The following is a 14,684-nucleotide window of genomic DNA, read 5'->3' on the forward strand; positions in this document are numbered from 1 at the left end:
CAAGGAGGCCAGTGAGGCTGTAATGGGTGAGTGATGGGAGAGCAGCAGGAGAGGTGATCACCACTGGGCCTTGTAGGCTACTGTAAGGACTTGGGAGATCAGGACATTTTCCCACGTTATTTCCCAATACTTTCACAATCATCACTTTACATACAATCTCACTGAATGCTCAGCAACACACATAAAAAATATTTAAACTGTTGAAAAAACAGAATGCACAAAATAGGATGGTATAAATGAATCTAAATACATCAGTAATCAAATAGGTGTTAAAGGACAAAACAGAATGGATCTTAAAAAAATCTAGTTATTTGCCACTTTCAGGAGCTACACTTAACCCATAAAGACACTGAAAAAAGCTGGGAAAAGATATGCCAGGCACTGCTGATCAAAAACACAGGCGGTGCAGTGCTATTTCTATCAGACAAAGTAAAATTCAAGGCAAAAGCATTTTTAAATATAAAGAGCGTCACTTCATAATGCCAAAGGGTTCAATTCACCAGGAAGATAAAACTGTTTAGAAAATTAAAGACATGGCCTCAAAATAAATAAGACAACAAAAAATTAACAAAGCTGTGTGGAAAACTGATGTGTCCACCACCACAGTAGGGTATTTTAACCTATTAATATATTCCCTAGCAGTTGATAAATAAGCAAAGTGAAAGTAAGAAGAGAAATATTTTCACAGCACAATGAACACCGAGGAAATGAACATATGTAGAATCCTGCACCCACACCTGGTGGTGGCACGTTCTGTCTGCTGGTTGTAGACAAAGTCATGAAGCACTTCTCAACCAACTGCAAGGACTGATGTCACACAGACCAAGTTCTTGGACCCCAGTACCATTTAGCTAGAAGTTGATTTTAAAAAAAAAACTAACTAGGATAAAAACCCAAACCCAGGGCCGGGCGCGGTGGCTCACGCCTGTAATCCTAGCTCTCTGGGAGGCCGAGGCGGGTGAATTGTTTGAGCTCAGGAGTTCGAAACCAGCCTGAGCCCCGTCTCTACTAAAAATAGAAAGAAATTACTCGGACAACTAAAACTATATAGAAAAAATTAGCCGGGCATGGTGGCGTATGCCTGTAGTCCCAGCTACTCGGGAGGCTGAGGCAGGAGGATTGCTTGAGCCGAGGAGTTTGAGGTTGCTGTGAGCTAGGCTGACGCCACGGCACTCACTCTAGCCCGGACAACACAGTGAGACTCTGTCTCAAAAAAAAAAAAAAAAAAAAAACCCAAACCCATGTGTGTGGAAATTTAAAAACACATTTCTGAATAATTTGTGGGTCAAAGAAAGAATCATAAAGGTAATTTAAAAACCCCTTGAGCTGACTTAAACTGGCAATATTATTAATATCATAACTTGATGGATACTGTTGAAGTAGTTCCAGAGGGTTAGCCTTAAATGCTTATACTTGAAAGGAAGGCTGAAAAATCAATGAACGAAATTTATAATTTAAGAAGTTAGAAAAACAGAGAATGTACTCCAAGAGCACAGAAAAAAAATTAAGACAGATAAAAGCAGAACTTAATGAACCAGAAAACAGATGTGGAGTAATGCAGGATAATAATGCCTACATGTCTGCTCTTTGAAAGATCAACAAAACCAATGAACCTCTACCAAAAGAAGGCAAAAAGGAGAAGATACAAGGTAACATAATTACAGATGCTACAAATGTTTTAAAAATGATAATATGAATAACTTTATGCTAGTCAATTTAGTAAGTCACACAAAATGGACAAATTCCTAGAAAAAAATATAACTTACTCCACACTAGCCCAAGCAGGTGTGGGGAAAATAAAAATAGGTTTAGATGTGCCTGTACATGCACAGAACACCTCAAAGGACACATACAAGAGCCTGGAAGCAGCTGTTCTCTGCAAAGGGGCCTGGGTGGCTGGGAAGACCAGGGCAACAGGGACACTCAGACCAAGTGTCGCTTTTTTTTTTTTTTTTAAAGAGCCGGGGTCATGCTATGTTGCCCAGGCCGGAGTGCAGTGGCTATTCACAGGCACAATCATAGTATACTACAGCCTTAAGCAATCCTCCCATGACAGTCTCCTAAGTAGCTGGGACTACAGGCAGTGCCACTGTGCCTTGCTCCGAGTGTCACTGTTGGGTCTGAAATGCCTGAATTATGAATCATATGCATGTGTCACTTGTTCAACAATGAATCCAAATGTACCTGTATACACAGAAAGGCCTCACCTGGCTGTGTCCTGGAGGCTGGCCTGGCACAGTACAGAGCAAGCAGACCATTAACAAGCTATGAAGCAGGAGCAGGTATGAGTATCAGCTGATGCTGGGTCTTTGCATTCTTTTTAATCTTCACATATTCGGTAGGTAAAAAGGGTATCTTTTTTTGTTTTCATTTGCATCCCTTTAATTGCACAGAGGCAGAACTCTTTTCCTGTCTTCATTGGCCATCTGTATCTCTTCTATGAATTTCCTGTTCATCTTCTCTGTTCATTAGTGGTGACTACTGGTAAGTTAGCAATAAGAACTGTTGCATTCAAGTCTAGACTGAGAAGGAAATTTAAAAATCTGCCCACGTGTACTTCATAATAATGACTACTGAATAGCCCAAGATAATTGTACCCACTGCCCAGAGGCATTAAGCCCAGGATGATTCACTGGATAGTGACCTGCAGCCAAACTGTTTTTCCCAAGCCAAACATTTCAGACTCATCCCTGCCCTTCCTCACACTCTTTCCAGAAGGGCTCCTTGAGCTGCTATCACAGTGCTCCTAAATTATCCCATCACCCAAATGACAGAGAACCAATCAAAAAGCTTAGACCAGGACATTTTCCCACGTTATTTCCCAATACTTTCACAATCATCACTTTACATACAATCTCACTGAATGCTCAGCAACACACATAAACAGTATTTAACTGAAGGCAACATTGAGGCTCAAGGAGGGTGAGTGACTTGACTGTTGAGATCCCCAGCAAGGTGAAAGAGCTGGGATTTAATTCCACGGCTAACATGGCTCAAAAAACCTAAACTCATCCACTATGCTTGAGGTAAAATCATGAAAGTGTGTTTTTACCTTGCCCAAACCCTGCACATTGCATCAAGGTCCTGGGTTGCAAGCAACAGAAATCAACTCTGGCTAACTTCAATCACAAAGGAGTTCTTGGGCAGCAGATCTGGAAATGGAGAGAAGACTTGAGAACTGTGCTAAGAAAAGCAGCAGAAATAGAAGAGGCTGCACAACTGAAAACACAGCCAAGGTTATATTAAAGGGACCATCTGGTTGGGACACCCACCCTGGGCACCACTGCCACATCATCACTGGACATTAGCCACTGCTGCTGGCTTCCTGACTTGAGGTGCTAGTACCATGACTAATTAATCCCTTACTATTCCTCAAGAGTCAAAGTCCTTGAGGGCAGAATGGGTTTGGCCAAGCCTAGGCCTCACTGCCATCCCCAAGCTTCCAGGGAACAAGAGAAGGGAATACATCCATCCTCCTGTGACAGGCACTGCCAGCTGCCCCCCTCCCCACAAAAAACCCACGTTCTCCATCTGCCTTACGAATACTTGGCTAAGGAAACTTATTTCCCACTTCCCAGCAGACCATGGGACTACGTTCTGGCTAATGAGATGGCAGTAGAGTGCACTCCCGTTCACCATTCTCCTTCATGCCTGTTCTTGACCTGTTGACTATGGGTGGAGCACACCTCCCACCCACTGGCTCTGGGCTTGCTCACGTGTTGACGGGTTGGGGGAGGAAAAGGCTTTAAGAGGCCTCTGTGTCTCTGCTCACTCCTCTTGGGCTCCTGACCTCCGCCTACGAAGAGACTTCCCCTGGCAGCTGCTTCTCCCTCCTGGGTCCTGGAACGACAGGCTTGAGAACAGTTCTGAACCCCATCTTGCAGCTGACCCAGACCCATGAGTGAGAAATAAATGATTGCTGTTATAGCCAGTTAGCTGCTGGAGTTGTTTGTTACCTAGTAAAAGATGATGGATGTGCAGATGGAAATGGAATTTATTAAATGGGCCTGGAGGTTGAGATGTCAAGTGCCCTTTTGCCCTTCCCCTCTGCCCTCCTCCTTCCTACCTGGAGAGGTGGATGCAATGGCTAGAGCTGCAACTGCCATCTTGCAACCACGAGGCAACCTTGAGAAGTCACCCACCAAGGGGCCCTGGATCCTGTATACTTCCAGAGCCACTGCAGTAGCCATGGACAACCTACTTCCAGACTTCATGGCACATGGAGAAAAAAGTACACAAGCCCCCAACCCTGTCTTTAGGCTTTCTTAAGTAGAAGTTAGGGTCTACCTGCCTCCTACCCAAAATATACACAATGGGGGATTGTTTCAATACAAATAAGGTATCAAGATGGTCAGAAGTCAAAAAGTCAACAAAATATTCATGATATACCATATATGAGGTTTACTCACTACACTGCTTTTTTACCAAGTTACCACAATCACTATAACTCAAGCCATTGATAAAAATGACAAAAGAGATTCTGAGATTCTTTCTTCCTATTTCTGTTAGCTAAAAAAGCAGCCTTTGAATTGTTTATAAGTAAATTCGAGAGACAAAAATAAACCCAGATAATTCAGAATGTACTGAGCACAACACATATGCCTTTCTATGTGATAAGCTCACGGCATTATTTATTCAAAGCAAACCTGCCTCATTGCAAAAATATAAAAAACTTAGAAGTAATTACAAAACACATCACCTCCTACAATACCAGATTCCTTTCCTTTCCTTTCTGACCAGAACAAAAACAAAACATGGTTCAAATTGCTGAGACCCAGAAAGTTCAATTGGCCACAGCATAGAAAATGTTCTCCTGAATTATAGCCACCTAGTAGTGAAACGAGCAGCCTAAGCCTACTGAGTGAACATGGACACCAGGCACAGGTGACAGGCATACTTAGATGTCAACGACCAGATTCTGTGTGAATGAGCCCAGAAATCCTGCCCCTTCTCATTCCAGGAGAGGCTTCATCAACTGTTCGCTCCTTACTCAGTTACTGGGCACCTCTGACTTGCCAGGTGCTATGCTACACCGAGGATTGCCCCGGGGGAGTCACACATGGTTCTGTGCTTAAGGAGCTCATAACCCATTAGGGAAAAAACAACATGCCAGAAAGCTGTTGTCCTTTTTGGCTATAGGGGCTGCAAAACGTATCTGCACGGGTCAGTGAGGGCCCAGTGAAGGGATGGTGGCCAAGTCCCTGAGGCCGGGGAGCTAGAGTGGGTAGTGTCAGCCTCTTCTCAATAATCGGTTCCTAAGGTCCCATCCAGTCAAGTGGAAAACCATGCAGGCCATTCTCATGGGTACTTTAAGCAGTACACCTGTTGGCAAAACACAAATGTTACACAAATACAAAGCCACAGACTGCAAAGGCACCTGACAGCCTTTAAAATTCATTTCTCCTATTTTGCAAAGCTGCATTGGGAAACTGTGCTGTTAAATTATACATTCATAAAGGAGGTATGTTTAAAAAGCAGGGGGAAATGTGTGGGTGCTATTTAGACTCTCATTGATGTGTTCCATGTTTTCAGATAACTGCAAACCCCCCAAAAGTAGCTCAAACTCCACATATTTGCCCTCTCTGTGTACCTTCTGACTCATGACTACAGGCTTGGTTAGCCCATAAACAATACTGTTCTTGTTAGCCATGTAGAAGCTGATGAGCCAACGTCAGCAGTGCAGGCTGCATTCTTTTCTGCCCTTCTTATAAGACAAAATGTTAGGGCAGGTTCACACTGCAGAATTTATCAATTCATTTAATAAATATGCATGATTCTACGCTCAGGGGATATAGCAGGGAAGAGGCAAAAAAAAAAAAAAAATCTCTGCTCTCATGGGGCTCAGATTCTGGAATGGGTAGGGGGAGGAGGAGAGCACAAACAAAGCGAACCAGTAAAACAGCTTACCGCAGAAGGTGACAAGTGCTAGGCTAGACAAAGGGAACTGGTGGAATGCAGGCAGGCTTCAATTTACTGGGGTGTGGTCAGAGAGGGCTATACTGGAAGGTGACATTTGAGTAGACCTAAAACAAACTACAAAGGGAGCCATGCAACACCTTAGACAGAGGGCAGAGTGAGGGTCAAGGCGATGAGGCAGGGGTGTACTTGAAGGGTGCAGGAAGGAGCAAGGAGGCCAGTGAGGCTGTAATGGGTGAGTGATGGGAGAGCAGCAGGAGAGGTGATCACCACTGGGCCTTGTAGGCTACTGTAAGGACTTGGGCTGTGACTCTGAGTGAGACAGGACCCAATGGAAGGTTCTGAACAGAAGAGTGTCACAGTCTGGCTTGCATGCTGTAGGACTGAGCAGAGAACCAGGGGACAAGGGCAGCAACAGGACGCTTGGACCAGGACAGGGGCAGTGGAGGTGAGAAGAATGCATCAGATTCTGGATCTATCTTGCAAGTAGAGTGAACAGGATCTGTGGACAATTGGAGTGGATACCAGGTTTCTGGCCTGAGGAGCAGGGAGATGGAGTTGCTATTTAAGGGAAAGGAGAAGATCAGGGAAAGAGAAGGTATGGGAAGGATCGGGAGTTCCAGTGACCTGGTCAGCCTGTGGACATGAATTTGGGAGCCAGTGGCTTATAAATGGGATGGAGAGCCATGAGGCTGGAGAAAATCACTTTGGCAGTAAGTGCAAAGAAGAGAAATCTGAGCCTGAGGCTCTCTAACATCACATGGGGAGCAGAGGAAGACTGAGGAATAGATAGTCACACACTCACCCAGGACTTCCTGAGGACCCACGGATGCAAGACACCATTCCAGGCACTTGGGCTACATCTGTGAATCAGGTGGATGACCCTAACCCACTGAGCTTCTGCTCCAGGGGTGACAGTTAAGCACAGTCAGTCACATATTCTGTTAGATGGGGACACAGAACTGTGGTTTGGAAAAAACAGGGTAGCCAGGGTAGGCCCCACTGAGAAGGTGCACATCAGAGCAGAGACTCAAGGGAGGGAAGAGATTGACTCACGTGAATATGGGGTTCAACAGAGGCACACAGGTCCAGGAAGAGAAGTGACAATCAGCCTGCAGATTTAACAACATGAAGGTCATCACTGGAGACCTCACACAGCAGCCTAGCAGAGCTGTGGCAGCAAAGGCCTAACTGGTCAAGAGAGTGTGGAGAGAGGGACTGGAGTCTTGCTGGTAAAGGGAAGCAGAGAAGCTGGAAGGGTAGGGTTGGGAGCAGCAGGCTTCTAGGGTGATGGGAAGGACCCAGCAGCGAGCGAGGGATCTCTGACGTGGGAGAACATGGTAGAGGGCTGGAGAGATGCCTCAGAATGGGAGGGAGTGTGGGCCCAGGACAGGGGCTCCCTGATAGCAGGAGGGAGGCAGAGCGAGGGGGCAGATGCCGGCCTGGAGATGTTCTCTTGCGACTGCTTCTGTGCTCTCTGGGAACTAAGAACTGAGACATCAGCTTTGAGGTGTGACAGCTGAGGAGGAGGGTGGGAAAGGCAAAGAGAGGGAATTGCAGTATGCTGGCCAGCTGGGTAGAGTGAAATTCACCTGGAATGGATATGAACTTAAAAGGGGACCAGTCTGAGGTCATATTCAGCTCCAAAATAGAGCAAGCTCGGGGCAGGCAGATGACCGAGTTTCACCAGGGCTGGGGCTTTGCTGACTATAACAAAGCAAGAATTATAACGATGCTGAGGTGGTATGCCAGGGAGCAGTAACGACTGACTGACATTTAAGCTGGGAAGAAGATGAGTGAAGATATAAGGGAGGCAAGGCCTGAGAAAAGATGGAACCATCAATGGATTCCAGGTGCCCACAAGGGCAAAGGACTATTGGAGTCGGGTACTAGAAGCAGTGACCTGGAAACATAGGAGGATCTCTGCTTTTGCAGATGACAAAAAAGATAAAATAATTAGGGCTAAAGTTTCTGGCACCAGCACTAGCCACTGCAAAAGTTGCTTGACTTTGAGAAGAATAAAAAGATGTGCTAGCCTTCACAGCACATGCATCTTTAAAAAGTTGTCTTTAAGAGCAGAATCATAAGTATTTTCACTTTTTATTAATGTTTTGTTTCCATGTCTATAGTCATAGAACAAGGTACAAGAGAAATCTGACAATGGACTCAAGGGAACACCTGATTTTAACCAAACTTTCCAGCAAATAAGGAGGGTTGTCCTCTTTATATCTACTGAACTATGGCAACCCAACAAAAGCGTGCATCGTCACTCAAAGCCAAGAGTTATATGGGTGTTAGGACTACATAGGATGAGGTAAGCATCTCATTTAAGTCTACTGTGAACTTAAGCCTACTCAGGCTCAACTACTGTGGTCACGCTGTTATATATGGAGTAGGACTGACTGCCACTGCCCATCTGCTTATAGCCTGGAGTCCAGTGAAAACAACTGTTCTGAGGGGTCTCCTGGCCTTTCCTTGAGCCCATCTATCCTGGAAATGGATAGGCTTTTACAGTGGGTTCAACAGTGGCCCCAAAAAGGTACGTTACATCTTAACCCCCAGACCCTGTGAATGTGACCTTATTCGGAAGAAGGATCTTTGCTGATGTAATTAAGTGAAGGATCTTGATATGAGATCATTCTGGATTTGTGATGGGCCCTAATCCAATAATAGGCATCCAGAAAAGAAGACACAGAGAAGGCCATGTGAAGACAGAAGCAGAGAATGGAGTAATGTGACCACAAACCAAGGTAAGTCTAGGATTGCCAAGCAGTCACTAGAAGCTGGAAGAGGCAAGGAAGGATCCTATGTTAGAGCCTCTGGAAGGAGCGGGGCCCAGTGACATCTTGATTTCAGACCTCTGGCCTCCAGCACTGTGTGAGAATACGCTGCTGCTGGTGTAAGCCACCTGGTTTGGGGTACTTGGTTCTGACTATCTGATAAACTCACCAGCTTCTACTTGAGCTCTAATACTCTTTAGATTTCTGAGCTTTAACTAATGGTCCGTATGGCTTCTACCCTCCCTGTCTTTACCAAAGAGGAAGTGTCTGCCCAAAGCTCATCCTCCCGTGGCTGCTCTGGATGCTAATCCCCACCCTTTGCCATGAAAAAACTCCGCTCCTCCAGGTCCTCATCTCCTTCTTGTGCTCCCTCTCTACTGGGCCATTCCCAGAGGGATGCAAACATGCTCTCATATCCACTCATCTGAAAAAGACCCTCATCTCCCTCCACCCGCCTCCATTTTTCTGGTCCTCATCACAGCAAAACTTTTGTTTACACCCAGTCTCCACTCCCTTACCTTCCACTCCAATCTGGCTTCTGTCCCCATTATCTCTAATTAAGTTCACTATATTATAAGTAGGGTTCTTGCTAGTTTTTAGACGTAAACGGAGCGTGTTATTCCTGGCTTAAAATGCTTCACTAGAGGATGGCCAACTGTGTACATGCATTTGCTACCTGGCCCTTCAAACCTCAAAGAAATGTAAGCACCGACATATTAGGTTATTAAGTATAAAATGTCTGATTTCCTTAAGTACTAAGTTTGATAGTTGATATCTCTGACATTTCACTTTGACACTTCCTGTTTTATTTTTATTGTGAAGGTACATCCTCAGTCTTTCAAATGCATGGTTTGGCTTGTGATTATCTTTCAAAAAATTTTTTCAAACTTTTTTTTTATGAAGAAGGGAGCGAGGAGGGGATTCGATTTCTTTCTTTTTTTTTCCTGAGACAGAGTCTTGCTCTGTCGCCCTGGGTAGAGTGCGGTGTCGTCATCATAGCTTATTGCAACCTCAAACTCCTGGGCTCAAGAAATCCTCCTATCTCAGCCTTCCAAGTAGCTGGGACTATAGGTGCGCACTACCACGCCTGGCTAATTTGTCTATTTTTAGTAGAGACAGGGTCTCACTCTTGCTCAGGCTGATCTTGAACTCCTGACCTCAAGCAATCCTCCTGCCTCAGCCTCCCAGAGTGCTAGGATTACAGGTGTGAGCCACTGTGCCTGGCCTTTTAGAGAAATTTCTGTGAAACCATGGGTAAGTCAAAAATTCATGTTATTTTCAAATATGGGTTCTCTCATGGAACCAATGCAGTGCAGATAGCTCGAAATATCAATGAAGTGTTTAGGAAGGATGTGGCTAACGAACACACAGTATGTCAGTGATTTGAAAAGTTCCATTCTTGTGATTTTTATCTTGAAAATGAACCACATGGGTGACCGAGGTGGATAATGATGAGCTGAAACCTATAATGGAAGCAAACCTATCTCAATGTACACATGAATTAGCAGCAAAGTTTGACATTACTATTCCAACAATATGGGACCATTTGAAACAAATCGGCAAGGTAAAGGAGCTGGATAGATGGGTACCACATGAATTAAACGAGCATCAGAAGAGAAATCATCCCGAAGCTTGACCTTCTTTGCTGTCACGACATAGAGGTGAACCATTTCTACACCATATTGTTACATGTAATGAAAAATAGGTTCTTTTTGATAATCACAAGCCTTTGGTACAATGGTTGGATAAAGATGAAGTGCCAAAACACAGTCCAAAACCAAATATTCATCAAAAAAAGCTAATGGTGTCTCGCAATCCAGCACTGGTATTATCCGCTACAGTTTCATGAAACCTGGTCAACTGATTACAGCAGATGTCTACTGCAACCAGTCAGATGAAACGATGAGGATGCTTGCAATTAAGCAGCTGAGATTGGTCAATAGAGATAGGCCAATCCTCTTGCAAGACAATGCTTGACCACATGTTGCACAAACAATGCTGCTCAAACTACAAAGGCTGGACGTGGAAACTCTCTGTCATGCACTGTATTCACCAGCCCCTGCACCAACTGACTACCACTTCTTCCAGGCTTTGGACCACTTCTTGAAAGGAAAAATATCCAATTCTTAACAAACTGTGGAACACACCTTTTGCGATTTCATCGCCACTCGCTCTCCAGGCTTCTTTGCTGCTGGCATAAACAAGTTACCGTTAAGACGACAAAACTGTGTCAATAGTTTAGGTGCATACTTTAATTGTACTGCTTCTTATTTGAGATTTAATAAACTTTTGATTCGAAATCGAACATTTCATATTTAATGACCTAATATATAAAGGAAGAAACTTTAGAGACAATAGCAGGAGGAGACTCACAAACAGATATGTTCAGCAAATTTCTAGATGCTGAAAGCAGGCAGGAACATGCTGACTAATGGAACAGAGTAGAATGTACTACAAAGGAACTATAAAGAAGACGGGAGCCCGTGTACCTGTCAGAATTCCAAAGAGGCTCTCAGACCAGACCAGACAAGGGGGCAAGCAGTGTCCCTCAAACTCTCATTTGCACACAAATCACCCGAGGGGACTTGTTGACTGCCAATCCTGATCCAGAAGGTTTGGGGCAGGGCACCTCCAACAAGCTCCCAGGTGAGGCTGATGCTACTGGGACTGGTCAACAGAGCACACTTGGAATGACAAGGTGCCACTTCCTTCCTCAGGCAAGAAATCAAAGGGTCTTTTCTAAATCAATGTATAGAACCTTCCCTTCCTCCCCACCAAGGCTGATGTAGCTGGTGGCAGCCCAGGGGACGCCCACCTCCTTCTGGCCTCTGAGGGTCCCTACGGTGGGAATGACTCTTATATTCTTTCCCCTAAAGCAGAGTCTACCTACCAACCTGCCCTGTCTCCCCACAGATCTCCTCTTCCAAACCGCACTCTGCAGGAAACAGGTGATCCCACCACAGCAGAGCAGGGACAGTATGCCAGCTACCCAGGCTTCCTCTCCCCAACCCCAAAGGCTCTCCAGGGTTGGGGGAAGAGAACCAGCATTATGGAAGAGACCAATTCTATCCCTAGAGGAAACAGATAATATCCTCAGAGAAATCCTAGAAGATAATAAAGCCATAAAGTCAAAACAGAAACATTCATAAACAAGAAAGAAACAGTCAACAAAAGAGCTCAGAGATCAAAAATGGGTTACAAATACCAAACAACACATGCACAGGTTTTTCAGTGTGGCGTTGTTTCCAGTAAGAAAAGACTAAAAAGGACCCAAACATCCATTCATAGGGAACTGTTCAACTAAAGCATGTTTTATCTATATAATGGAGACTGTGCAATGGGAACAAAAAAAAAATGAGGAAGGAAGAGCTCCACACTGGCATAAAAAAGGAGGATCTACATGCTTACAGTGGTGGGGGGTTTGTAATCTCTAGGACAGATTAAGTGAAAGCAAAATAAAAACAAGATATGGTACAGTATATCCAGCACACTAACTTTCTGTGTAAGAAAGATGGGGAAATAATACATATATTATTAGCTTATTTTTACAAAAGGAAACATTAGAAGGATGACCAAGACACTAATAAAAATGATCATCTATAAGGGATGAAGAAAAATAGGACAAAGGGGATAGAGATGGAAATGCAACTTGTCCAAGTAAATCTTTTTTTCTTTCTTTTTAAAATACAGATGGGGGTGGATCTCGCCATGTTGCCCATGCTGGTCTCAAATTCCTGGGCGCAAGTGATCCTCCTGCCTCAGCCTCCTCAGTAGTATGCCACTGTTTACAATGAGAAAATATTCTGACTACAGGCGTGTGCCACCACACCCAGCTAAAACCTTTTTAAAAATTCAAGCATGTTTTATTAGATTCAACGGATATCAAACTACACTTTGACAAATATAATCAGAATAAAACATAGAAAAGAATCGTGAAAACTATGCATGTTGTTTATGTGCATACAGGCAATTAATATAAAGAATCACTACTACACTATAACTTTTTGTTAACCCACAATTAACTAAACAGAAGCTGGGTGAAGTAGCAATTTCCCATATTAAATTAGGCTTGACTTTTGAATCACTGAAATACTTTATATAATCCAAAAATAAAGAGGGGAAAAAGCAAACCACAAAACAGAAAACAAATAAATCTAACTGTATATCAAATTGATAACACAGACAAGAATTATTCCAAGTGACTTTACTTTTCCCAACATATTACAGAGAAAAATTTCAAACATATAGGAAAACTGAAAACATTGTACAAAGAACAGCCATATGCTCAGCTAGATTCTACCATTATCATTTATCCATCCATCAATCCATTATTTTATTTTATTTTTTTTTGAGACAGAGTCTCACTGTGTTGCCCGGGGTAGAGTGCCATGGCGTCAGCCTAGCTCACAGCAACCTCAAACTCCTGGGCTCAAGCAATCCTCCTGCCTCAGCCTCCCAAGTAGCTGGGACTACAGGCATGCGCCACCATGCCCGGCTAATTTTTTCTATATATTTTTAGTTGTCCGATTAATTTCTTTCTATTTTTAGTAGAGATGGGGTCTCGCTCTTGCTCAGGCTGGTTTCGAACTCCTGAGCTCAAACAATCCGCCTGCCTCGGCCTCCCAGAATGCTAGGATTACAGGCGTGAGCCACCGCGCCGGCCTATCAATCCATTTTGATGCGTTTAAAAGTTCATACACCAGCACACTTCGTCCCCAAACACTTCTGTATGCATACCATTAACTAGGAGTTGAAAGTTCATTTTCATTTTTTTTTTTAGGTAAAATTTACATCCAGTGAAATGTACAAATCTTTTTTGAGAGAGGGTCTCTCACTCTATTAACTGGGCTAGAGTGCGGTGGTGTCATCATAGCTCACTACAACCTCAAACTCCTGAGCTCAAGTGATCTTCCTGCCTCAGCCTCCCAAGTAGCTGAGACTACAGGTGCGCACCATCATGCTCGGCTAATTTTCCTATTTTTTGTAGAGACGGGGGGGTCTCATTCTTGTTCAGGCTGGTCTCAAACTCCTGGCCCCGAGCAATTGTCCCGCCTTGGCCCCCCAAAGTGCTAGGATTACAGGCATGAACCACCATGCCTGGCTGAAATGTATACATCTTAAGTGTACCATCTGATGAGTTTTGTCAAGTGCATGCAGCTGTGTAACCCAAACTCCTAACAAAATAAAAGACATCACTATGGGCTGGCGTGGTGGCTCACATCTGTAATCCCAGCACTTTGGGAGGCTGAGGCGGGAGGATCTCTTGAAGTCAGGAGTTCGAGACCAGCCTGGGCAACATAGTGAGATCCTGTCTCTACAAAAAATTTTTAAAAAAACCAAAAACCACTGCTGGGCATGGTGGCACACGCCTGTAGTCCTAGCTATTTGGGAGGCTGAGGCAGGAGGATCACTTTGTTTGAGCCCAGGAGTTCAAGGCTGCAGTGAGCTGATTTTGCCACTGTACTCCAGCCCGGGTGGCAGAGCAACACCCTGTCTCTTAAAAAAAAAGACATCACCATAGCCACAAAAAGTTTCCTTCCTATCTGGCCCCACTGCACATTCCCAGCAACATCAGTGTTGTCAGTTTTCAATTTTAGCCATTCCGGTGGGTGTACCTCACTGCAGTGGTATCTCACTGCAGTTGCAATTTATTGTAATTTGCATTTCTCTGATGATGATGACCAATGTTGAGTACTTTTTCATGGCTATACTAGTCATCACTCAAAATCTTTCCCCCTTTTAAACATCAGGTTGGGCTGGGTGCAGTGGCTCATCCCTGTAATCCTGGCACTCTGGGAGGCTGAGGCAGGTGGGTCGCTTGAGCTCAGGAGTTCCAGACCAGCCTGAGCAAGAGTGAGACCCTATTTCTACTAAAAATAGAAAAATTAGCCGGTTGTGTGGTGGCGCATGCCTGTAGTCCCAGATACTCCGGAGGCTGAGGCAGGAGGATCGCTTGAGCCCAGGAGTTTGAGGTTGCTGTGAGCTAGG

The 14,684-nt window shown here is 44.4% G+C and overlaps 1 protein-coding gene across 3 annotated transcripts in view; it reads right to left on the bottom strand.

The window, feature by feature from the left end:
* Positions 1 to 14,684, bottom strand: part of MECP2 (methyl CpG binding protein 2) — a 57,619-nt gene that overhangs the window by 21,944 nt on the left and 20,991 nt on the right. The window contains exons 2-3 of one of the 3 annotated variants that reach the window (XM_012662032.1): positions 3,717 to 3,840; positions 3,053 to 3,152 (exon numbers count right to left, since the gene is read on the bottom strand). The exons of 1 other annotated variant lie outside the window; for it this stretch is intronic. In XM_012662032.1, the coding sequence (XP_012517486.1) occupies positions 3,053 to 3,072 (20 nt within the window). In that variant the 5' untranslated portion in view covers positions 3,073 to 3,152; positions 3,717 to 3,840. Of the gene's footprint in view, positions 1 to 3,052; positions 3,153 to 3,716; positions 4,153 to 14,684 lie in introns of those variants that run through there. One more of the 3 variants, XM_012662030.1, reaches the window with a different exon arrangement.

Source organism: Propithecus coquereli, unplaced genomic scaffold (assembly GCF_000956105.1).
Source record: "Propithecus coquereli isolate 6110/MARCELLA unplaced genomic scaffold, Pcoq_1.0 Scaffold748, whole genome shotgun sequence".
NCBI classification, from domain to species: Eukaryota; Metazoa; Chordata; class Mammalia; order Primates; family Indriidae; genus Propithecus; species Propithecus coquereli.